This window comes from Sinohyriopsis cumingii, chromosome 3, assembly GCF_028554795.1.
Source record: "Sinohyriopsis cumingii isolate HCF-2022 chromosome 3, ASM2855479v2, whole genome shotgun sequence".
Taxonomy (NCBI): Eukaryota; Metazoa; Mollusca; class Bivalvia; order Unionida; family Unionidae; genus Sinohyriopsis; species Sinohyriopsis cumingii.
The window spans coordinates 7,699,339-7,726,884 of NC_142963.1; the positions used below are offsets into that span (position 1 = coordinate 7,699,339).

General features: G+C 34.2%; 1 protein-coding gene across 1 annotated transcript; it reads right to left on the reverse strand.

The window, feature by feature from the left end:
- On the reverse strand, positions 1–27,491 carry LOC149802432 (uncharacterized). The gene is made up of 3 exons (XM_089951645.1): positions 27,385–27,491; positions 16,214–16,849; positions 1–13,069 (listed from the first exon to the last, which is right to left on the reverse strand). The coding sequence occupies exons 2-3, from the start codon at positions 16,725–16,727 to the stop codon at positions 12,429–12,431; spliced, it is 1,155 nt and encodes a 384-aa protein (XP_089807771.1). The 5' UTR covers positions 16,728–16,849; positions 27,385–27,491; the 3' UTR covers positions 1–12,428.
- Positions 27,492–27,546: the final 55 nt, after the last annotated feature.

Below are 27,546 nucleotides of genomic sequence, written 5' to 3' on the forward strand. Positions count from 1 at the left end.
TTTTTTCTTCTGTTTAAAAATAACCTTTAATAAAAATAAAACCAACATCACAACATAAACCCAACATTATAATCTCAATGAATTGTAAGTTCTGGAATGGATACATTTATAACAAAATTAAAACAACCCTTTTCAGAATTGATTTTTAATTTGCAAAAACTTCTGATGAAGAATATCAGATAAAATGAAGAGCTATTAGATGTAAACATAAGCTTGCAAGAGCCACTAATTGCTAGATGATCTATTAAGTGTAAACATAAGCTTGCAAGAGCCACTAATTGCCAAATGATCTATTAAGTATAAACATAAGCTTGCAAGAGCCACTAATTGCCAGATGATATATTAAGTGTAAACATAAGCTTGCAAGAGCCACTAATTGCCAAATGATCTATTAAGTGTAAACATAAGCTTGCAAGAGCCACTAATTGCCAGATGATCTATTAGGTGTAAACATAAGCTTGCAAGAGCCACTAATTGCCAGATGATCTATTAAGTGTAAACATAAGCTTGCAAGAGCCACTAATTGCCAGATGATCTATTAAGTGTAAACATAAGCTTGCAAGAGCCACTAATTGGCAGATGATCTATTAGGTGTAAACATAAGCTTGCAAGAGCCACTAATTGGCAGATGATCTATTAAGTGTAAACATAAGCTTGCAAGAGCCACTAATTGCTAGATGATCTATTAGATGTAAACATAAGCTTGCAAGAGCCACTAATTGCTAGATGATCTATTACCAGTCATTAACTGCTACAAGAATTTATTGTTCTGAGTTCTGACCAGCTGAACATGTAAGACACATTTCATAGTAACACTGCATATTGGTTTTCTCAGTGATTTCAGCTCACTTGGTGATATTCTTAGATCATGGTTTGAAAGTAATAAAATTAATTATGTATTTTTGTTTTGCTTAATACATTATTTTACTGAGCTGTGTCATAAAACAATTATATACTAACTTTCTTGTCCACTGTCGGTACTATGCAGTAGTTGTCCATAATGCACTGCATCATGCTTTATGACATATGATCATGTTTGCGGTACAATGTCCATGTGATTACTAAACTGTATTTCTGTTGGATGATTATTTGCACATTGTTGTTTGCTTCACTTGGATTAAAAGATATGAAAGTAGGTTGTTTCCTTTTCCTTTTCATTATTTGATCAATAATTAGTTAACCAGAAGTATGTCAATTGATAAATATTTGTTTTGAATATTACAATTGATAAATACTTGTTTTCAATATTCAACTGATAAATACTTGTTTTCAATATTACAATTTTTAATGATCCCCTAGTGCATCTGTGATGACATCCTAACATTACATCATCATGAGTACATGTACTACCATCAGTGACACATGCACGTAAAAAGTGCCAGCTATTGTGAAAGATAAATGCTTCCATTTAGCCATCCGTTGTATAAGAAGATGAAATTGGTTCATTTTAAAATCACATCTAGATATATATATATAACAAAAACTTTTATACCACATATATATAACAAAAACTTTTATACCACATATATATAACAAGAACTTTTATACCACATATATATAACAAGAACTTTTATACCACATATATATAACAAAAACTTTTATACCACATATATATAACAAAAACTTTTATACCACATATATATAACAAAAACTTTTATACCACATATATATAACAAAAACTTTTATACCAAATATATATAACAAAAACTTTTATACCAAATATATATAACAAGAACTTTTATACCACATATATATAACAAAAACTTTTATACCACATATATATAACAAAAACTTTTATACCAAATATATATAACAAAAACTTTTATACCACATATATATAACAAAAACTTTTATACCACATATATATAACAAAAACTTTTATACCACATATATATAACAAAAACTTTTATACCACATATATATAACAAAAACTTTTATACCAAATATATATAACAAAAACTTTTATACCACATATATATAACAAAAACTTTTATACCACGTATATATAACAAAAACTTTTATACCACGTATATATAACAAAAACTTTTATACCACATATATATAACAAAAACTTTTATACCACATATATATAACAAAAACTTTTATACCACTGATGTTGCTATATCTGAATGGGGATGATATGAACTTGTCTTATATAATCAATAGTGCACATCTAATGCTTGTAGTATGTCATAGAAAAAATACTTTTTCATATTTCCCTATTCAAATGTATTAATCTCTAAGTACTTAACTCAAAGGCCATAATTATATTTAATTTTTGAACAAACTATTTTGGCAAATAACACTTTCTTGCAAATTTGCACAAATGGGATTTGTAGTAATTCAATTTTGTGTTATGGCACAATACCTGTTGACCTATTGACTGGACAAGATATAAAAAACCCAAATACAGCAATCATTACAGAGTTTACTGAACATGTAGACATTGGAGAGAACATGTAAAAAAATGCCTCACTTGCTTCTAGTAGATACAAACACCTACGAAACAAAGTTTTACTCTAGTTGTGACTCCTGCAAGCTAACAGTTGGCTAAGTTGGAATAAAAATGTTGCAAATATATCTTAACAATCTGAAAATGCTCTCCGAGTTAACTTTTTACACATACTTCATCTAAAAATGACATATCATGCATGATGTGTGATATAGCTGGGAAAATATTGATTCCATGACATGAAAAAAGATATTGCCTTTATCCAAAAAGTAGGACAAATTACATGAGTGTTACCATCATTGCACTTCAATTACAATTCACCCATAAATATTTGGTCAAAAGCTAATTAATATATATATATATATATATATATATATATATATATGCATGTGTGTGTGTGTGTGCACATATGTGTGTGTATAGCAGTTAGGATACATAATATATATGACCAACTATGTGAGATCTAATACAAAAATATTGGCAGTCATTACCTGAATATTTTATCCGAATTCATGTTATAACAAAGCATGTTACAGCCCAATAATTACAAACAAGGCATGTTATAGCCCAATGATTATGAACCAGGCATATTATAACCCAATGATTATGAACCAGGCACATTATAACCCAATGATTATGAACCAAGCATGTTAAAGCCCAATGATTACAATCTAGGCATGTTATAGCCCAATGATTACAATCCAGGCATGTCACAGCCCAATGATTATGAACCAGGCATATTATAACCCAGTGATTATGAACCAAGCATGTTATAGCCCAATGATTACAATCTAGGCATGTCATAGCTCCTTGATTACAATCCAGGCATGTTATAGCCCATTGATTACAAACCAGGCATGTTATAGTGGTTATGATTCAGGCTTGTTATAACTCAGTGCTTATGAACCAGGCATGTTACAGCCCAAACATTATGAACCAAGTACATTATAGCCCAGTGATTACAAATCAGGCATGTTATAATCCAATGATTACAAACCAGGCATGTTATAATCCAATGATTATAAATCAGGCATGTTATAGCCCAATGATTACAATCTAGGCATGTTATAGCCCAATGATTACAAACCAGGCATGTTATAGCTCATTGATTACAATCCAGGCATTGATTACAATCCAGGAATGTAATAGCCCAATGATTATGAGCCAAGTATGTTATAACCCAATGATTATAAACTAGGCATGTTATAACCCAATGATTACAATCCAGGCATGTTATAGCCCAATGATTAAAATCCAGGCATGTTATAACCCAATAATTACAATCCAGGCATGTTATAGCCCAATGATTACAATCCAGGCATGTTATAACCCAATGATTACAATCCAGGCATGTTATAGCCCAATGATTACAATCCAGGTATGTTAAAGCCCATTGATTACAATCCAGGCATGTTATAGCCCAATGATTACAGTCCAGGCATGTTATAACCCAATGATTACAATCCAGGCATGTTACAGCCCAATGGTTATGAATCAGGCATGTTAAAGCCCAATGATTACAATCCAGGCATGTTATAACCCAATGATTACAATCCAGGCATGTTATAAGTCAATGATTACAATCCAGGCATGTTATAGCCCAATGGTTATGAATCAGGCATGTTAAAGCCCAATGATTACAATCTAGGCATGTTATATTCCAATGATTACAATCCAGGCATGTTATAACCCAATGATTACAATCCAGGCATGTTATAGCCCAATGATTACAATCCAGGCATGTTATGGCCCAATGATTACAATCCATGCATGTTCTAGCCCATTGATTACAATCCAGGCATGTTATAGCCCAACGATTACAATCCAGGCATGTTATAACCCAATGATTACAATCCAGGCATGTTAAAGCCCAATGGTTATGAATCAGGCATGTTAAAGCCCAATGATTACAATCCAGGCAAGTTATAGCCCAATGATTACAATCCAGGCATGTTCTAGCCCAATGATTACAATCCAAGCATGTTATAGCCCAATGATTACAGTCCAGGCATGTTATAACCCAATGATTACAATCCAAGCATGTTATAGCCCAATGGTTATGAATCAGGCATGTTAAAGCCCAATGATTAAAATCTAGGCATGTTATATTCCAATGATTACAATCCAGGCATGTTATATTTCAGTGATTACAATCCAGGCATGCTATATTCCAATGATTACAATCCAGGCATGTTATAGCCCAATGGTTATGAATCAGGCATGTTAAAGCCCAATGATTAAAATCTAGGCATGTTATATTCCAATGATTACAATCCAGGCATGTTATAACCCAATGATTACTATCCAGGCATGTTATAGCCCAATGGTTGTGAATCAGGCATGTTAAAGCCCAATGATTACAATCCAGGATTGTTATATTCCAATGATTACAATCCAGGCATGCTATATTCCAATGATTGCAAACCAGGCATGTTATAGCCCAATGGTTATGAATCAGGCATGTTAAAGCCCAATGATTACAAAACATTTGCACACTACAAATCTGACTTCATTAAACATTCCGACATCGGATTGGTAAATGATTCAAGGTTTTTAAATGAGTGTGAGAATGGTTTGAACCTTGGGGCTTCAACCCCGTGTTAGAACCAATTTTTACTTCTCCCTTTATGTGGTGTGAAATGTGAAAAGACCAACAAAGAGATGGCACAGACAGGATTTATAAATGGACATACACTCCATAAAATAGATTACCAAATGAAAATGGGGTTTCTTTATAAATTAAAATTGACATTGATAATGAAATAACAGAGTAATTAATTTGTAATCTGATTGTTAAATAAATGAAGTCTGTTTTATTGCATGAAAAATTCATCTTGAGTGAACAGAACTTCTGGCAAAATCTTGTCGCTTGTGATTGTGATTGTCCATAACAGGTTTCTGTGGATGTCAGTTTTCATGGGTAGAATTCAAGACAGAAAAGTATTCATAATTAGGGGCCATCCATTTAGTATGTATGCAAAAATCTGACACATGCATACTCTATTACACCCCCTTCCACCTGCGTACATATGCTTGATGCACCCCGCCCTGAATTCTATAAAATGCATATATTTAATCCATGCAGTAACCATAAAGGATTATTAATATTAACATGTTTAATAAAACAGATAGTCGACTAACGAGAATGTTCAAATTCTGACTGAACCTAGTCGAACAGGTTGCATATTAGACAAAATATTATTGAGGTTTCACCCCCAGCCATTTCCTATGCATACATAAATTATCGGTAGACCCCCCCCCCCCATACTCAAACGTATGCATTTGGGTTACCCCCCTCCATGCGTACATACTAGATGGACTGCCCCTTTCTGCACATGTTTAGTTTTTTCCATGCTCTTGCTAAAATATTGCATACATAATGTATAACACTAAAAATACATCAATTTTATTGAAGTTTATGTGTGTCTATTGACATTATGGGATATGAATTGCAAAGTTAACAATGTAACATCTCCTTATTGTGTTTGTAAATTGTAAAGTCACCAATGATAACAACTGCTCAGTAAATTGATTTACAGGCAAAAGCCAAAACTTAAGTCACCCATAATATAATGGATTGGCTCAATAAACAAAAGGATATAAAAGATAAACTATGGTGAACAAATGGTGAGATCTCTGACAGTGGCACTTTCAGTGCTGGCTTTCAAAAACAGTAACATCAATAAATCAACCAAAAAATACAGATCTTATTATAACAGGGGCCTTGATGACTATAATAATATAATGGTGGTTTGTGGCAATGCCATAAGTCTGTTTTAATGTCATTGGTAAAATAGTACCTTATAAATTGAATGAAACCAGTAACCAGACTAAAAATTTTCCTTCATTTTTTTATGCATCTCAGTTTGAACAATCTGCATGCAGCCTCCACTCAGCAATAATCAAATAAAGGCAAGTGGGATTTGTATGTTTTTGATATGCATTCATAACAGTGTCAAAACCCTTTTGTTATGGTTACAAATCATGACCAATGGTCATCTTCAGCTGGTGGTTGCTTACAACATTGCCTTTAAATAACAAAATTGATCCATGCATGACAAATGTGGTTGTAAATGACAAGTGGTCATTCATAGGTCACACAAATAAGGTTTTACTGTCCTATATATGACCACCATGACAATTATTCTAGCTGTTTGCAACTTGCAAAAGGAAAAGCTGTTTTGATTTGCTCAAGAACTGAACCTCCTTGTAAATCAGACCTTATCATTTGGTAAAATGTTACGAAATGAAATATTTCTTTCTGTGGAATATCACACTCACAGTGAGTTTGTGAAATTATTCAAAACTTGGTGTGACTTTGCCCCACAGAGTAAGAACTCAGTATTCAGTCATACATCTATCTCTCTCAGTAATCAGTCATACATATCTCTCTCTCAGTAATCAGTCATACATCTATCTCTCTCAGTAATCAGTCAAACATATATCTCTCTCAGTAATCAGTCAAACATATATCTCTCTCAGTAATCAGTCATACATCTATCTCTCTCAGTAATCAGTCATACATCTATCTCTCTCAGTATTCAGTCATACATCTATCTCTCTCAGTATTCAGTCATACATCTATCTCTCTCAGTATTCAGTCATACATCTATCTCTCTCAGTATTCAGTCATACATCTATCTCTCTCAGTAATCAGTCATACATCTATCTCTCTCAGTAATCAGTCATACATATATCTCTCAGTAATCAGTCATACATCTATCTCTCTCAGTAATCAGTCAAACAACTATCTCTCTCAGTAATCAGTCATACATCTATCTCTCAGTAATCAGTCATACATATATCTCTCTCAGTAATCAGTCATACATCTATCTCTCTCAGTAATCAGTCATACATCTATCTCTCTCAGTAATCAGTCATACATATATCTCTCTCAGTAATCAGTCATACATCTATCTCTCTCAGTAATCAGTCATACATATATCTCTCTCAGTAATCAGTCATACATCTCTCTCAGTAATCAGTCATGTCTATCTCTTTCAGTAATCAGTCATACATCTATCTCTCTCAGTAATCAGTCAAACATCTATCTCTCTCAGTAATCAGTCATACATATATCTCTCTCAGTAATCAGTCAAACATATATCTCTCTCAGTAATCAGTCATACATCTATCTCTCTCAGTAATCAGTCAAACATATATCTCTCTCAGTAATCAGTCATACATCTATCTCTCTCCGTAATCAGTCAAACATATATCTCTCTCAGTAATCAGTCATACATATATCTCTCTCAGTAATCAGTCAAACATATATCTCTCTCAGTAATCAGTCATACATCTATCTCTCTCAGTAATCAGTCATACATATATCTCTCTCAGTAATCAGTTATGGAAAAGCACATATAGAAAATGAGAATTTCTGTAGCAAATGTTAATGCATATATATGTATACAATAACAGCAAAGTCAACAACATTTTAAGATTAATAAAATCCTTCTTAATTAAGATCTTTAGTGTGTTTTAATTCCACTATTTTGTTTTGTATGTTTCATTTGTTTAATCAATCATTGGAACTGTTCTGTTCTGAATCTGTTTGATTTGCATCAATATTTACAAACAGTATACATTCTCAGTATTAAAGTTCACATACCAAAAATAAGAGTGCATGACTAATGTCGTCAATAATACATGTCGTATAATCTTCTTGGAGAGCATCATATTTAATAAGGCAACTGTTTAAAGAATTCAGCTGCATAAAATGTATATACAAAGACATATCAAAACAATATAAAAAGTAAAGCAATCAACAATGTCTAGCACACAGAATGCTATTTACTACACATCAAGAAAACAGTACATGTATACAAAATCACACTTCTTGAATTTGATATAAAATAAATAGATGATATCAATCACTTTAAAATATATACAGATAAAGGTGGAATACAAACTCTCACTAACCCTGTACAGACATCAATGTCTATATTAATAATTTCAAGAATGGTAAGTTGTGTCCATGCAAACAACTTTAAAACTTATTATATGTAACACATACTCAACATTTTGCAGTACACACGTCCTATATATCCAACCCTTCATAGCGCATACATGCCCGGCTAACATATACCCCACCCTTTGTTGTACACACATGCCCATCCAACACATACCCCATCCTTTGCAGTATCCATGTGCCCATGTAACAGATACACAACCATTCACAGTATGTCATACATGCCATCTAACACATACCCAACCCTCTGAAGTATACACAATGCCATGTAACACATATAATACCCTTTGCAGTGCACAAGCCAAAATGTACTGTCACAAGATGCAATGAAAGAGGTCTGGGCAATGTCTATATTGTTCCTTTAAATGTTATTTCTACTAGACACTATATACTTTGATGTGCAGATGTAATCTGCTGAGTGGGACATATATACATTCAGTTTGTGAGTTACTGAGTGGACCATAACATACCATGAGTTGCTTAGAAGGCCATATACATACAGTGACATGCTGAGTGATGGGCCATATACATACAGTGACATGCTGAGTGATGGGCCATATACATACAGTGATATGCTGAGTGGTCATATACATACAGTGACATGCTGAATAATGGGCCATATACATACAGTGACTTGCTGAGTTATGGGCCATATACATACAGTGACATGCTGAGTGATGGGCCATATACATACAGTGACATGCTGAGTGATGGGCCATATACATACAGTGACATGCTGAGTGGTCATATACAAAAAGTTACTTGCTGAGTGATGGGCCATATATATAGTGACATGGTCATATACATAGTGACATGCTGAGTGGTTATATACATAAAGTATGTCAGTATATTGACATAATCTGGCTGAAAGGCAACACTAATATAACCTATCTCAAAGTTTTTACAACAGTGTTGTAAATTTCCCAAAACTACACTGGTTAGACCAAGGGTATACAATATATAGCCCAACCAACACACTTAATGGATTTGTATTTATAGATACACAACTTTCACAGCATGGCCTACTTCACTCTAATCAAGGTCACTTCTGGCACATGGAAATACTCATTTTGTGCACCACCAAGTTAAACTAATCAAAAGGTTAGAAATGAACTGAAAAGTATTCGTACATTCTTTCAGTGAGGAAAGTCCTAATTAGTAGGGAAAATTATAATTAGTAAGGAAACACTAATTAGTAGGGAAAGCTCTAATTAGTAGGGAAAACACTCATTTGTATGGAAAAGAGGAAACACTAATTAGCAGAGGAAACACTAATTAATAGGGAAAATATTTAGTAGGGGAAAGGCTTATTTCAGGAAATTACTTAAAGTAGGGAAAGCTCTAATTAGTAGGGAAAACTCTCATTAGTAGGAAAAACACTTTTTTCAGAAAAACACTTATAAATAGGGAAAGCTCTAATCTGTAGGGAAAACACTCGTTTATGGAATTCAATTTACTAATCGTATTTACTACAGATGTCTTAAAAATTAATAGACAGACTTTTTCACATTTTACAAAAAGAAAAGAAACCATCACACTGCATAAGCAAAATGCCAAACATCAAGTTCTTCTTGAAACTTGCAATGCTGGTTTGTTTCAGGAATGAATGAATTTTCTTTGATTCATAATTTTTAATTGGATAAGTATTCCTTTTTAAATTTCAAACACTTGTTTTATCATTACAATTAAAAAGTGATAAACTTGTTACAAAAGAGAACACAAAAATATTTCTCAAATGGTCTAAAAGTCGTCTGGATTTTACCTAAGAAACTGCATGCATTTAACTTCACTTGAAAAAATTTGACCAATGAATAAAGAAACAAAACATATACAGAATGTTCGAACAAGATATTCCTCACTTTCTACATGGTAAATATCCTTTTATGGTTTTTCTTGCATGACAACAGACTGTTTTCTCAATAATCAATACAAATATACATTATACCAATTCTACTTCTCAAAACACCACCATTTTTTCTCTTATAAATGTATGATACAATAAGCCACAGGAAAAATGTCCCTTTGCTCAGCTGTGCCTAGAATTGACCTAGCCTATAAACCATAATTCTCTCACGATAACTCTAGGATGCCCACCATGTAATATACAGCCTAGGATACCCACCAAGAAATATACAGCCTAGGATGCCCACCATGAAATATACAGCCTAGGATGCCCACCATGAAATATATAACCTAGGATGCCCACCATGAAATATATAGCCTAGGATGCCCACCATGTAATATACAGCCTAGGATGCCCACACCATGTAATATACAGCCTAGGATGCCCACCATGTAATATACAGCCTAGGATGCCCACACCATGTAATATACAGCCTAGGATGCCCACACCATGTAATATACAGCCTAGGATGCCCACCATGAAGTATATAGCCTAGGATGCCCACCATGCTGTATACTGCCTAGGATGCCCACCATAAAATATAACCAGAAGCCCACCATGTAAATATAACCAGAAACCCACAATGTAAAAATATCCAAAGAAATGAGGATGGAAACCAAGAAGCCTTCTATGTAAATATAACTAAAATAATGGGGATGGGACCATCATTAGGAATGTTTTTCTCAAATAAGAATTTTGCCTAAGCATGGGGCTTTCATTGGTAAAATACAATCACAAGGTTTAGTGAAATTCTCAAAATCTAATTTGAAAATTGTTTAAAATCCTAACAGCTGGTCAAAGGTAGGTGGAGCCTGGGAATTTACTAATTGCATTTCTCAGACTATCACCATATGAACTGATTCTAATTTGCCAAAATAGTTAACCTACTATATACCTTCACCAAAAACTTGGTTGAAGCCAAATTTAAACAAAACTCTTCCAGGGATGTAGAAAAAGTAATTGTCATTTTCAGATATTCTCTTTGTCAAAATTACTATTTATTGATTTAGAACAAAAAACTTGATGAAAAAAATCAGTAACCTCGCTGCTCTTCATTCAAATCCCCTAGGAGCCAATCAGAAAAAGGAGTTTTGTTCCTTACAATTCCATTCCTCAAAATGACCCCATTTTTGACCTTGTGTTTCAAATAATGTACTAAAACAGATCAAAACCTTAACTGACTTCTTCATAAACCATTAAATTAGTTTTCAAAGTTATGTACCAACCTTATTTAATAGAAATGGCTTCACGTTTCTCCCCAAATATGTCTACCAGTAATATTGCCCCCATTCAGAATTTTAAAAAAATAACTCAAATTAAGCAATAAGAAAAAGACAAAACCACAAGACAGTGTATGTGTAAGCTAGAATGTAGAAGAAAAAGCAAATGCATTCATTTTAATTAAAACTGGATGGACTGATAATAATATGGATGGACTAACAATGGTATGGATGAACTATGATATGGATGGACTGACAGTGATATGGATGGACTAACAATGGTATGGATGAACTATGATATGGATGGACTGACAGTGATATGGATGGACTAACAATGGTATGGACTGACAATGATATGGATGGACTGACAGTGATATGGATGGACTGACAATGATATGGATGGACTGACAGTGATATGGATGGACTGACAATGATATGGATGGACTGACAGTGATATGGATGGACTGACAGTGATATGGATGGACTGACAGTGTTATGGATGGACTGACAATGTTATGGATGGACTGACAGTGTTATGGATGGACTGACAGTGATATGGATGGACTGACAGTTATATGGATGGACTACAGGAAAGGTGCTACAATATTCTTGCTCTTGACCAATGTTTACAGACACAAAGCAAAATCCAATCAATAACATTCATACCAAACTTTTTACATAGAAAGAATTCTTTTAATGCACAATGTGATTAACGTCTTAGTCAATGGTAAAGCTTTAAAAAAGGAATGTTGAAACTATACATCTTAAGAATTCATGTAGTTACTTACCAATAAAAATAGGATTTTAATTTAAAATGAATGTCATTTCAGAACCTAATTCTAATGATACAAACAATATTGTTCACTAGGAATCTTTTTTTGGTCAAGATTCTTCCTTGTTACTTTCTGTCACTACCACAAATCCATTTTCCATGTGTTCCTCTTCTTCTTCATCCTCCTCCTCCTCCTCTTCTTCTTTAGTAAAAGATTTAAAATCTTCCGCAGTAGAAAAGCTCATTATCTTTTTAAAATCTGTTGACTTTTTGTCAAAACTTTCTTTATACTTTACAAAAATATAAAAGAGTCCACCAAACGTGTTCATACTTATTCCAAAGTAAGTAGACATATTGTGACTGATCCCACCAAAAGTGAAAAGTCCAAAGAATGTCTGTGCCAATGCTTTCAGTCCTCCAACTACACTAGTTGTTAGGGCTGATGTTAGACTGGTACATAAAAATAAAGAATAATTCAAAAGACAGCCAAGTGAGATTGTAGCAAGGAATGCAACAATGAATGACATTTCATTAAATCTATCATAACTCATGGCTTTTTGTACCTCCCCCATGCAGATCATGGCAACAGTAAGAAAGGGAAGTGTATTAATGCTATTGAGCTGAAGTGTCTCGATCGTGCTCATCTTCCCATGTGTGGCTCGCTGAACAAGAAGCAGGTATAAGGAGTGGGTGATATTGCTCAAACTGCCAAATATATATGCCTTTGCATTGAACTCGAGGTCCCCCAGGCCTGAAATTAGGTACAATATTATAATGTCATTAGTATTATTATAGGCACAAAAAAATCAATTGTTAACAAGTACTTTTCTATGACAAACAAATCAAGTGTTACAACTCTATGGTCTAAACTTTGTCAGAGAAAAGTGTGAAAACCAACAAGTTTGTAAAACTCAATAAATAGTTTATTTCCCAAGAATAAAAAGTTAAAATTTAAAAAGATTACATTATTGTGAATTAAATCCCAAATAGTCCCAGAAGTTCTAACACAAGTCCAAATGTATTAAGTTCTAACTGAATTCTAATGGTATTCCAAATAAATTCGGACAGTGAATGTGTTGATGTGCCTGTAGTCTTGAATATCCAAAGTGTTAGTGGCCTGGATTGTGATAATGTGCTAACAGTATTTTGATGTATCACAATAATATAATCCAAAATGTCATTTTTTGAACTCACTATAATTCCAAATTAATGTTTCTGTCAAAGAATATTATTGAGCACTTAGTAATTACAGTGGATATTAGTTTGAATAAATAAATCCATCCACATCAAAAACTGAATATAATAATAAGAATGACTCTGCTTCAGATGTTATGGCAAGAATGAGTAATTTTTCAAGTAAATAAGATCATTTACCCCTCAATTTGACCTAGGTCACAATTACCATTTTCTGGAAATACTCTGTCAACTTAATGGAATTTTCCATTCTAGCAGTTTTTATGGCCAGAATCAAGACTATAAACATGTTTACCATAAATGATGAAATGAATATTTAATCCAAAATCATAGAGAAATATTTAGCTATGTATTATGTTGTTTACAAAATAAATGTTATTGGTTAAGTACAATATGAAGTTGATTTTGGACAAGGTCAAGTACAAAATACTGATAATTATAACATAATATACAATCATTAAAGAAAGTGAACAAATAATATGGATTATATATACATAACACAAAGTGCATCAAAACTACTCCTAATATCAAAGTGTCCATTATCATAAAAAGGTCTATGTCTTTACATGGTGTGTGTGTGTGTGTGTTCTAAACAGGACACATAAACACAGTAGGATTTCAATAATGGACCAAGCAAATCGCTTCCTGAGATCTGTAGTTCAAAGTGAACATAGATTAACTTAAAGCCATCTTTCAAATCTCAATTACAATTTGAAGGAATCCTGGGTGTTGGAGCTAACACATGTCTAAAAATGTGAGATTCTGTTCATCTTCATCTCAGCAAGGATTGTTTTATCAGGGGACCATTGTACGGAGAAAATTATACACATTTAATAGTATTTCTTTCAAATTTGCACCAGATCAGGTATAGTAATTATGTGCACATTTCTTTGATGAAAAAAAAGCCTGCCCAAATTGACAAAATGTGTATTAGTATTGTTGTACAATTTCTTCAAATCACTCAGAACTTTGGCATATGATTTAATGTTGTTTGTAAATGTATATATATATATATATATATATATATATATATTGGTCTTTGTATATAAGTATTCTTTTTTATCCTTTCTAAATCAAGTCCATAAAATGTAATAAGAATCATCCAGACAATTTCTGTACACAACTCCCTGTTGCATGAGGGGAGTTGTACACAACTAAACATTTTCCCCCACACAAAATGATTGATACTCATTTGGTATACAAAATAAATACCGCATGGTGCTTAAGGCCAGTTTATGGACCGGTCATACAATGCCAAAAATGTATATGGACCTCAACTTCACTTCAATACAAATAGCTTTAGCGCAACGCAGTATTTATTCAACATATACATGATATGGAATAAATAAGAAATGAATGGGTTCAATGCTGCCTTCTAGTTAAAAACTTCTAGTTAAAACATTTATTTTCAACTGAAAGAAAAGCTTGTAAAATTATATAAATTGATGACTTAGATTTTTTACTTCAGTATTTCATCTAGAATTTTAAAAATGTTGACAAATGAATTTTAAATTGTATGATCAATGAGTATAAAAATGAAAGTAAACATAGGTGTACAAAAATGGTACTAGCTATTTTCAGTAGAATGTACATTAAGCTGAAAATGCTACCTCATTTTGCCCTTTTGTTATCATCAGGTACAGATCTTTCAATTTTAGTTGACATTGATTTATTTGTAGGGAAAACAACATAGGATGCCAAATAATTATTCTTTTGATTAAACATTTCTTTGTCTTCATTGATCCCTCTGCCACCATTAAATTTGTGTTATCAATATGCTGAATACAAAAGACAATGCTGGGCTTATCAAATTCATTTTCAGTGCCATACATTTGACTTTTTGTTTCAAATTCAAAATGACAAAAAAAGTACTCATCTAAAAGATGTGGGGTTTTCTCACTTTAACTTTTGTGCAACACACCAGTTTAGTTATGTTTGTGTCAAAGATTTGTATTTTATTTTCAAAAACTGACATCTTGCCATCACTTGCAGGATCAGACAAATGAAACGTTATTTCTGCACGCTCTGCATTTTGACTTCTCATCATGGTTACTTATGACCAATTATCTGCTACACAGTCATGACAGTCTGGTACCCTGATTTAAAGTTATGTCAATGTCTGTCTTGTATACAGAAAAGGAACCAGTCTACTCATTCATGTTAAAAAGCTGGAAAACATACATTTTCTATACCTAAACTGTTATTCTAAATGTGTAACACAGGTGTGAATGAGGGATTTTCATGATCATGTACTTTGGATAAAATACAATTACTGACTTTTGTAATTTTATTGCAAGACCCCAAATGTAAACAGCTGATTAGTCACAATGCCTATGCTGTTTTTATTCTAATTATGATTTCATGCAAATGCAATAGACCATTACCTGTCAGCATATTATGCAACAAAGGATATGACTCTATGCTACTGCAGTTGTGTGCCTTTTATATGGGTAAATATGGTAAAGTTGTATATATACAGTGAAACTTCCCCATACTAACTCTGTGCTATTGCAGTTTTGTACCTTTTACATGGGAAAATATGGTAAAGTTGTATGAATACAGTGAAACTTCCCCATACTGACTACTCTGTAACCAGACATCATCTGCCAACCAGGCAAATATTTTGGTCCCTGAAAGGTTGCACTCAGATTATTTATCAAATATATGATTTTGATACCAGACCGATCAAAATATAACATACCTGTTAGCACACATCCTATGGTCAGCATACAAACTGACAGAACAGTCATCCGACTAGGGTAGTCCTTCTTCAAAATTAGAATGGAAAGTATCAAAGTAACAAAGGGAACACATCGTTTTAGTACTCCATACACTGCAACATTCATATGGCTCAATGCACTGAGGGCCAGAACTGAATTTGTGGCATACAACACTGACGGCATAGCAAAGGATAGACCACGTGACAGTGTATATCTAGGCATATCAATGACACTAAAGTAACACAGAATCTCAAGTGCTGAAATTGTGAAAAGCATCTGGAAGACCATGATTAGAACAGGAAAATCAAATCCAAGTGATGTCATCAAGATCTTGTTGATGAATGCCATGGAAACAGAGCATGTTCCATACAGGATTGCAGCTCCGGTTCCCTTAACTTTGGAACTGAGGTCCTCAATGTTGAACCTGACTTTTGGATTTTTTCTCTCAGTCTCTTCTGCATCATCATCTGACACAGAAATAATTCTATATTTCATCCTTTTGTTGCTGTGTGCAGAAATTTTGTTGCTAGAATCGGATTGGTTGCAATTGAATCACATCATTTTCAATACAAAGAGTGTAATGTCTGCATCAGTTGTAAATGTATCCCATGTCTAATCTGTAAAGAAAATTAGAAATTATTTGTCTTGCAATCATTGTGTTAATGTCTAAAAGTGATATCATTTTTAAAAGCCATATCTTATGATCCCTTATATAAGCAGGTGACAAGGCACAACTACTGAACGAGCAGAACTATAAACTGAATTCCTCGACATTCCTATACCATATATAGCTGCCTATAAGTCAAGTCCAACTGCAAACTGCACAGACCCAGATCTGCCATCACATAATACACTGGAGATTCAAGTCTATGCAGCTTCTCAGGAGTAATCAATAGAACAATCAACACAGACCCTTCTTTGCCAGTGCATCATGCTATTGCAGATATGGGGATATCTGCAGTTGGACTTGATTTATAACTAAGTATGCAAGGCAAAATAACCCACATCATACCTACCAAAACACATGTCAAGCTAAATGCACTATCTTTATTCCAAAACCCAGACAGTTATGTTTTGAAAAACAGTAATCTTTGAAGAAAAAAAGAAAACCACCACTTCAGGATATGCCCATAAAATGTAGCACATGTAAACTACAAACATTCCTGCTTAGAGCTCATATAAAACTATCCTTGGGGCAAATTGTCAAAGAGGCAATTCAAAGGCAATGAAGTCAGCTATAAACAACCACCATTTTTCACATATTACTTAACTGACTGACAACAACTAATTTGATGTGTCATGTCCTTTGAAGACTGCTGTGGGGGAAGTCATAGTGCTGATTTGCATAGGTAAAGTTCACAGAGTGGAACAACCCAATTCATTTTACTTTATAGGTAAAACAAAGATATCCTAAATGCATGTTAGAGAACAAAAGCTATTACAATAATTGCCTTGAATTAGAATGTTTACCCGTATTAAAGATAACTGGCAGGTTTATGAACAGTGGCAATGTTTCTTTGAAGTCAGATTTTACTCCATATTTAAAATGCAAGGCATGATTATTTCAGTTGTCAAAATAGTGTTTTTCAAGTGATTCATATTTTTAAAACTGCTCCAGGAAGCAATAAACACATACTGCTAACAACATCAATACAAGTAGTGTACAGCATCTGTAGAAATAGTAGAACCATCGGTAACACATTCTCTCTTATTATTATTCATGTTTCATAATATTCATAAACTTACTAAATGACCCATGCTTTCAGGATGGTTTTGCCATGAAACAGATTGACTGAAAGACAATAATAAGCACACACTTATGTTTGCACAGTTGACTTGTGTTGATAAAGCATGAACACACATACTGGGCAGAGGTGTTTATTACTGCTGTATTACACGTAAAGCCCCCCATTAAACTTGTAAATATTATGTCCCCTCTCCCATTTCCCCCAATAAATTGGTCAGTCCCAGCTGTTGGAGACAAGCATATCTCAGTCAAATTTTATCAGATACAGTTCTGACCAGGACTGACTAAGAGAATCCGACAAGGAAAATAGAACAACAGCACCATCCAATCTCTAAAGAGTGCAAAGATGAACACTAAGGGCACCTGCATTATCTTCAAAGCCCCTAAAGAACTATTGAGAGCAGCAAAGACTGCATCAAGCCTATACTTTGCCATCCACTGGATTTTCAAGATGAAAACTTGGTGCATATTTTTATTTAATGTCAGAGTGGATGTGATTATGCAAGTATTGACACATATGTCTATGTGTTTGTTGATGATATCTGATGATTCCAAATATTATTTTCTTTAAAAATGTATTAAAGCTTTGAAGAAATCAAACAAAGTTAGGTGTTATACTTAGATCTGGATCTCCAATCATTTTCTATTGGCTTGTTTGAAAAGATAGCTTATTCTCTACTGCACAATGTCTCATATTCTTATGCAGACTAACACTCACCTCCACCTGCTGACACTCACCTCCACCCGCCCATTTTAGAATCTCAAAACACACACTGTCTGAGTGTCCAAAACCCCTGCACTATCTGGGAATGTGGCAGGTTTGAGACACCAATTAACAAGGCCCGTAGTGATGTGTTGAAAAACAATCAGGGATCTCAAAGTTATGATATTGTAACTATAATGGAGTAGGTAAGAAATAAGAGTAATGATGTATGGAAATCCATGACAACAAAATATATGAATGAATTTCTAATTATTACAATTCTTACAGTATTCCAAAATGATGCTGGTCTGGCAGTTTGAAGATGGCAACTTTCAGGACAGACCATTAAGTTCTCAAAGAAATGTACTATTTTGTTTCATTAGTTTGTGGCCCAAAAACTGGCCACTTCTAAAAGTAATTTTGAATACTGATTACTTATACACTATCAGTTGAATAACAGAGTAAAACTTAGACAAGTCAAACATTATTTCAATACTTTGCAATGTCTCACAGTCCTAATGTACAACATTCTGTGACCTTAAAAAAGTAAAAACAGTTGAAATCTCAAACTCAAGATTTTGGTTCACAGCAATTTTTCTTAATTTTAGTTTACTGTGCATCATGATACAGCTGACAATATTGCTAGAGTGATGCTATTAGAAGTGCCATTGCCATTCAAGTTACACAAATTAACAATCACTCTGGCACTAGTTCTATCACTAGTGATGCCATTAAGTGCCACTGTCATTCAAATTACACATTAAAAATAAATGTCACTAGTTGTCACAGGAGTAATGCCATCAAGTGCCATTGCCATTCAAATTATACAAATTAACAATCACTCTTGCTATAATTATGTCACCAGAGTCATGCAATAAAGTGCCACTGCCATTCAAATTACACAAATTAAAAATCATTATGGCAGTAATTATGTCACTAGAGTGATGTCATTAAGTGCCATTGCAATCAAATTATACAAATTAACAATCACTCTTGCTGTAATTCTGTCACTAGAGTGATGCCATTAAGTGCTATTGCCATTCAATTACACAAATTAACACTCACTGATTGTAATTCATTCTGTCACCAGAGTGATTATATTAAGTGCCATTGCCATTCAAATTATACAAACTATCACTGTGGCTGTAGTTCTGTCACTAGGGTGATGTCATTAAGTGCCACTGCCATTCAATTACACAAATCAACAATCACTCTGGTTGTAATTGATTCTGTCACTAGAGTGATGCCATTAAGTGCCATTGCCTTTCAATTACACAATTCAACAATCACTCTGGTTGTAATTCATTCTGTCACCAGAGTGATGCCATTGCCATGCAAATTACACAAATTACAATCATTCTGGCTGTAATTTTATCACCAGAGTGATGCACTATTGCCATGCAAATTATATAAAGTAACGATCACTTTGGCAGTAATTCTTTCAGTAGAATTATGCCATTCAAATGACACAAATTACCAATCACTATAGTGTTGACATACCATCCTATTTGTTTTTACTCATCAACTGATTTTAAAGGCAAAGAGAATCCACAATATAAAACGTAAACAAAACTGAGCCATTTCATTCATCAATTTATGATTTCTAACCTGACTGTTGCCAGGGGGTCTCAAACACTGTCAAGCTGTTGGCGTTTCGAATCAAATGGGAGTTTCTTTAACAACATGTTCACCATATTGTAACATCCCGTGTGTTATATCGAAAAGAGCAGAGTTCAGGACTTAAATGATTTTTTATTTTTTATTTTTATGGTTTGTTGAGTTAGGTCAGACATAGGAATAGTACAAAGCATGTTGAGTTAGGTATAACAATATTTACATTATCACAAAATTGTATGAATCCTTTTATTTATTAAATACATGTACTTGGGTTTCGTTTTTGTGTACAATGACACCTGTGGGTGATTTATGTATATTGTACAGATTTAGAAATAGTAAGTTTGGTTCATCCTATGCTGCACATGCAAAGTGTTTTCGATGGGAAGAACCGAATTCTTCCAGTGAACAGACATGCATTGCAGCATCGCCTGTTATAAGAGCCTCATAGTAAGACAAAATCTTTACATTACGGAATGTCTTGTCAGTGAGTGGCCTACTTTAAGGACTTGCACATCTTCATCTGTAGAGGTATGTGAATTATTAATTTCTTGTGTTTAAGTTAGTTCCATAGGATTCTTGTCGAGCACGGTTAGGTTCACTTCTGAACTTGTGCATTGTTCTGTAATTATTGCCCATGTCATGCATAGTACATGGTGTTAGATTTATTTTCAGCTGATAGGAGTCAATGTGGTACCAGCTGTAGAGCTAACCATAGAAGTCAACCATAGCAGCTGTGAAGCTGAACCATAGCAGCCGTAGAGCTGAATAAACAGTGTTGCTAATTGAGTAGGAGGTGATCGGGTGTTGCTGACAGAGATTAGTGGGCGCTAACTGCTTGATTGACCAACCTGGAATACTAACGGCTTGATTGGCCAGTGTGACTGGTAGCCAAGTGTGCTGGTGACAGAGTGTGTAACTCCATACATGTAATCTTTTAGTCATAGGCTTTAGAAAGTCCAGTGTGTTTTTGGGACTGTAAAGATAATTTGTATATCTGTCCCTTTTGTTTACATGATTTCAGTATCCAAGTGAATACATTTTACTATATGAGTAAAATACATTTGTTTTAATATTTGAGCAAAATACATCAATCTTTCAGTGTGAAATCACTGTGAATCATTCACCCCTTGTCCTTGTACTGTGTAAGATCAATTATTTGTATTTTCATTAAGTTCATGCGTTTTATGTTAACTGATCCAGTATTTTGATCATATATACACATATTAATCATAATTAATTGCCCATTCAAGTCGTTCATTACTAAACATTGTATTTGTATCACCTCCAAAAGTGTTCTGTTGTAAATCTGAAATCCAACCTGGTTATCTTGTTACATACATGGTGTTTGTTTTCAAGCAACATATGTAATGTAGTCTCCATCTTTGATAATCTCTATAATTCCATAAAGTCTGAAGTTACATCTCTCTGAACACATGTATACAAGTGTTACTCCTTTTCATTTCTTAGAAATATTTTTTACAAATCGGAAAACATTGCAAATATTGGATGCATACAGATTTTTGTACTTAGATGGACAGTTCTACAAACCAGAAAAGTACAGTGAACAATCGGTCTGCTTGTTGAGGGCTAATATTTGGTTTGTTCAACCATCGATTTTAATCAGAGATGTTTTGTTTATATTTCATGGACAATGTCATATTCATGGTAAATGTTAAAGTTGTTTGTATCTCATAAAGGCAGAAAGTTTACCAGCAAATTGTAAACTGCCATGTTGTTGGAAATCTGGTTGTTGTTGTTGAAGACTCCTCTGTTGAATACAGATGCACACTAAATGTCATCTTCTAGACTGGAGGTCTTTAATTAAATTTAAACAGAATAAAACTAACTCATGTATACATATACATACATACATATATATATATATATATATATATATATATATATATATATATATATATATATATATATATATATATATATATATATATATATATATATATATATTACAGGTTAGAGAATTTTTAATTCATACTCTACAGTCATTTGAACCCAGTGTAGCAGTTTACAGTGATGCCTAGCACTGGGACATCATGTCGAAGTCACATTATCCTGACACCAGGCTGACCAGTCCTAACACTAACCTATTAATGCTGAGTGCAAAGCCAGGCACCTGACATGTGTCAGGAATTTATCATTAGCACATATTTTGTACTGAGTTTGTTTCATTTCTTTTTTAATCCTAAAACTGACATTTGGACAGAAATTTTTTGCATTATTCAGGGTTGAGAGGTTCACTTTATTGGAGAAACATGATGATATTAAAGTTCAATTTAAACTTTCATTTTATATTTATGGGAAATAAATTATTTGTTGAATGTTACAAAACTCATTTTTTTATTATTTAGTTTAAGACCACAGAGCCATAAAACAATGGACATCAAGGGATATTATCAAAGCATACTTCCAAATGAAATAAATCAAGCCGTGTTCTCAAGGGATATCACCAAGGTATAGACGCAGGGGATATAATCAAGGAATATTCACAATGGATATCATCACGACATATTCTTATGGGATATAATTAAGACATATAATCAAGTCTTATTCTCAAGGGATATTCTCAAGGCATATAATCAAGGGATATAATCTATAGGTTTAGCTTAAAACAGATGCCTCAACCTGGTTTCATTCTGGAAGCACTGTTGCTAACTTAGATCTATTCTTGTTGTTCCATCTTGGTGTCTCATCAGCTAGGAGAGTAGTCATAGTGCTTTTCTGATAAGGTCAAGGTTTCATTCATAGGTGGAGCTAAATGTTTCTTCCTGAACAGCAGATGTAGATTTTTCAGACCCTTAACCTACTGACCTTTGTGGGTTGCTAGCTGGTTATATGGTAGTCCTGCAACATAAGATAAATCACCCGATATTCTTGTTCTGGGGGTGATGGGTCTTACTGTCTAACTAACAGCACTGTGTAGTGTGTTTTGATGTTGACTAACAGTGTAACGAAAGTCAAATTTTCAAAAATATCACACAGAACTAGCAACCAATAACGACCCTTTTCTACAAAGTAGAGTTATAATATTTTTGTCAGACTTTACTTACTCTGATGTCTTTTCTCTAGTAAATTCAAATTCTCACAAAATTCTCACCTGCTTTCAAGTTTCATTGGCCTACATTTTAGTTAGCTGGAAAGCGATGAAAACCAAGAATGCCCAAATCAGGTTAAGTTGAAAGATTATTCTTTACTGAAATGAATAAAAATATATTATACCTATTGGAACTGTAAGCAATGTTTCCTCCATTCAAGAAACATATCCCCCACATGAACCTACTTAAACATGCTTCGGCATACTTCAACTACTGTCGCATTGCAACAAATTCAAATGTATGTCAACGGAACATGAAAATACACCCATTTGCTAGTGTCACATTTTCATTCTGACAGGATAAAGACAGCACAGTAAGTATATTAATTACACATAAATTAGTGGAATAGTGTCAATGTAGGCTGCCGAATGCGTGAGATATTCCTGAAGGCTTGACTACTCATTCCGATGTCAACTGACATCAGAACATGCTACAAGGCCATTATTTGGGTTGTAAGACATAGCACTAAAACAAAAACATGTGCTATGTCTTACATTGTAGGACTAGTTATATGGTAGGGCTAGGACTTTATACCGGCTCCTCTCTTTTGGAGTAATCTATAGTCTCTTCTGAAATGTCATTGTGGGCGGTTGGTATAGGTAGCCCATGTTGTGCCTGAAAAGTCATTGTGGGCAGTTGGTATAGGTAGCCCATGCTGTGCCTGAAAAGTCATTGTGGGCAGTTGGAATATGTAGCCCATGCTGTGCCTGAAAAGTCATTGTGGGCAGTTGGAATATGTAGCCCATGTTGTGCCTGAAAAGTCATTGTGGGCAGTTGGTATAGGTAGCCCATGTTGTGCCTGAAAAGTCATTGTGGGCAGTTGGAATAGGTAGCCCATGTTGTGCTTGAAGTCACTGTGGGCAATCGGTATAGGTAGCCCATGCTGTGCCTGAAAAGTCATTGTGGGCAATTAGTATAGGTGGTCCATGCTGTGCCTGAAAAGTCATTGTGGGCAGTTGGTATAGGTAGCCCATGTTGTGCCTGAAAAGTCATTGTGGGCAGTTGGTATAGGTAGCCCATGTTGTGCCTGAAAAGTCATTGTGGGCAGTTGGTATAGGTAGTCCATGTTGTGCCTGAAAAGTCATTGTGGGCAGTTGGAATAGGTAGCCCATGTTGTGCCTGAAAAGTAATTGTGGGCAGTTGGTATAAGTAGCCCATGTTGTGCCTGTTGGTCCAGATAAGTTTAAGTCATCCAAATGAAGAAAAAAATAAAAAAAATAAAAACCTTGATGCTGTTTCTACTACTGGTTCTTGGTTCATTGTTTGAAGTCATACAGAGTAGTAGAAGTGGCCTGTTGAGGGGTTAAGGTAGAGGGAAGGAGTAAGGGCAGGATTAGGCTTTTCCATTGATCTTTTGTCAGTTGTATCTTGTATGATGTATGTTGGCATCTGTTGCACAACTGTTTGGTTATTTACGCTTTCTTTCACCTGAATTCCTATGCAGTAAAGTGCTGTCTTTCAGTTGGGTTGACCTGATTGTCAAAAAGTCTTTTGGTTGAAATGTTTTCAATTGAGCATACGCTTAAGTTACTGTGGGATGAGGTTTAAAAAATAGAAAAATGTTAAGGTTACGATGTCACCTTTTGACAAAAAGATAGAGTAAACGGACACTTACTTAAATAATTATGACACATATGCCACAGCGCAAAAATGGAAAAAGACATGTGGACTTTAAATTTGGCATCCTTACTTAAGGAAACGGCGTGTGAGGTGTTAGAGGGATTGTTGAATAAAATTAATGTATCATAATTTGAAACAGAGTATAGTAGATTCATTCAGTTTCTCAGTGTAGTCACATGGATGATGTCTGTTACTAGCCTATGATGGAATTTGTAGTATGTACATGATGACATAATAAAAGTTGTTTTGCTCTGAGAACAACGTCTGGTTTTATCTGCCTGTTATGTCCCCTACTAGTGGACAGTATATAAATCAACTGGGATGGATTACCATTAGAGGATAGAATGGCGTATGTCAAGTTGAAAAATGCATTGAGAAATCTGAATTGACAGAGGAAGGGTATAAGAAAAAGTTTAGGACCGAAAGACCTAATGACAATGAAATATTTGTGATGTTCTTTGGTAGGATACTTAGATGGTATGTTTAGGTTTAGTAAAGTAGCAAAGACCTATGAATCACTTATAGACTTCTTGATATGAAGTCAGTTACTTGATTAATTGCACTAAAGAAATGAACCAAGACTTGAGTGGAAATAAATTTATGGATCCTAAGTCTATGGATGAAAAGGCAGATTTGTAAGCAAACACTCAAGGGAGGTCAAAAGTAGGTGTGTTTGTGACCCAATAGGAACAAGTTCTCTAAACCCAATGTACCAGAGACTATTTCTCAGAATTCCAAATCAAAGATGGGGACTGTAGGTAATCAGAAGTCAGGATAAGTGATCAATTGTAAGGGTATACATCAGATAATTGAAGGCTGAAAGGTCAACAATCTAGAGCTGGACAAGGATCACATAGCACAGATACAGAGTGTGTGTGTGATTTGGATTTTAAATGTAGCTTTAACAATTTTTCAGTCATATCGCTACGATGTGTGCAGTGTGGCAGTTTATAGTGATGTCTAGCACAGGGGCATCATGCCACAGTCATGTAGCATGAAGTCCCACACAGTCACATTATCCTGACACCAGGCCGACCACTTTTGTGAGGTAAAGCTTATATATATATGTATATACATCGTAACATGTATATATATTTATAGAATTGGAATTGTGTTTAGAGGATTCTATTTTATTCACTACAACTCATTTTTGTAGACTGTTTTCACTACTTATGTATTTATTATGCATAAGTCATTGTTTATACCCTACAGACTATTATGCTTATGAAATATATTGATTGAACAATATATCCACAGCAGAAAGTTGGAATATTGCCTTTTCACTGGTTGTCCCCCTACTGTATTTTGAGTGTCAGCAATTTGGGTCTTATCTGATGTCTATCAGCATAGTATGGTTTTAGTCCTACAATGATATTTGTTTTCGGCATCTAGGTCTTACTGCTTAAGTAACGGCACTGTGCAGCATGTTTTGATGTTGACTAACATCGTAACAAAAGTAAAATTTTCAGGAATATCTCACACAACTGGCAACCAATAATTATGCTTTTCTACAAATGAAAGTCAATGTTTTAGTCAGGCTTTACTTTATTTTTTTTCTAACAAATTCAAATTCTTGCAAAAGAAATGGACCTGTCTTCAAGTGTTTTTGCCTACATTTCAGTTGGCTGGATTGTGATGGAAGCCAGGAATGCCTTAGATCTTATCACAGACTCCCTAATGCAGAAACAAATGCTTCTAAATTTACAATCAATTTCTTTATCCCCACGTGTATATTTCCCTGACACACACTCCAAGTCATGATGACAAAGGTGATTACTGATATATCTGAAGCAGCATAAGGAGCCTTGCATGTGTCTGAGTCTCGGCCTATCGATTGGTGGTTCTTCCCTTGGGTTTCCAAAGGCTCTCCCTCACCAAATATACTGTCCGCCATGTACAGTCCATTATATACAGAAAAACCCGTAAAAACCAATCAAGCAAGGTACTTAAGCCCCCCAAAAGTCCATTCCCTTATGAAAATCCCCCTGTCAGATTATTTTCTTATCAGATCATTTTCCCCGTTTCTGGTGTCTTTAGATAAACACTGACCTCGTTTGACCCCTGTCACTTGACAAGCTAGCTTTAAGAAATACTTACAATATACCTTGCTACAATTTTACAAGGGTTCTTAATTTTGAATTATTGTTGGTTTATTTACATTAAGTCCGCACGTAAATAATGGAAGACTATTACATTAAGTGGATGATAATGTTCTCATATAAAAAATATTTAAAAAAACATTTCCTGTCTATTTTTTTTTTTAAAATATAATTTTTTAAAAATGTATAAATTGATTTTAAAAGTTTTAATTTTTTAAATTATAATCAATATACAAAATCACATTTGACTACTTACTTGGCTTCCAACCAATCTTCTATTTTTCCGATTAATCGTCACACCAAAATAAATTGAATTAAGATACCTGTAACTCTGTCCACTGGCTGAAACGTGGCTTCCCCTAATGTTAGTATGCCCGTTACCCAGTGGTTGTCTAGTTCCGGGTAAATAATGTTCATA

Bases quoted from the DNA above. Each gene is read 5' to 3' on its own strand.
- LOC149802432 (XM_089951645.1), bottom strand. From the start codon at position 16,727: ATGAAATATAGAATTATTTCTGTGTCAGATGATGATGCAGAAGAGACT. The intron at 13,070-16,213 runs GTATGTTATATT...ACCTAATTTCAG, and splicing joins CATAGGATGTGTGCTAACAG to GCCTGGGGGACCTCGAGTTC.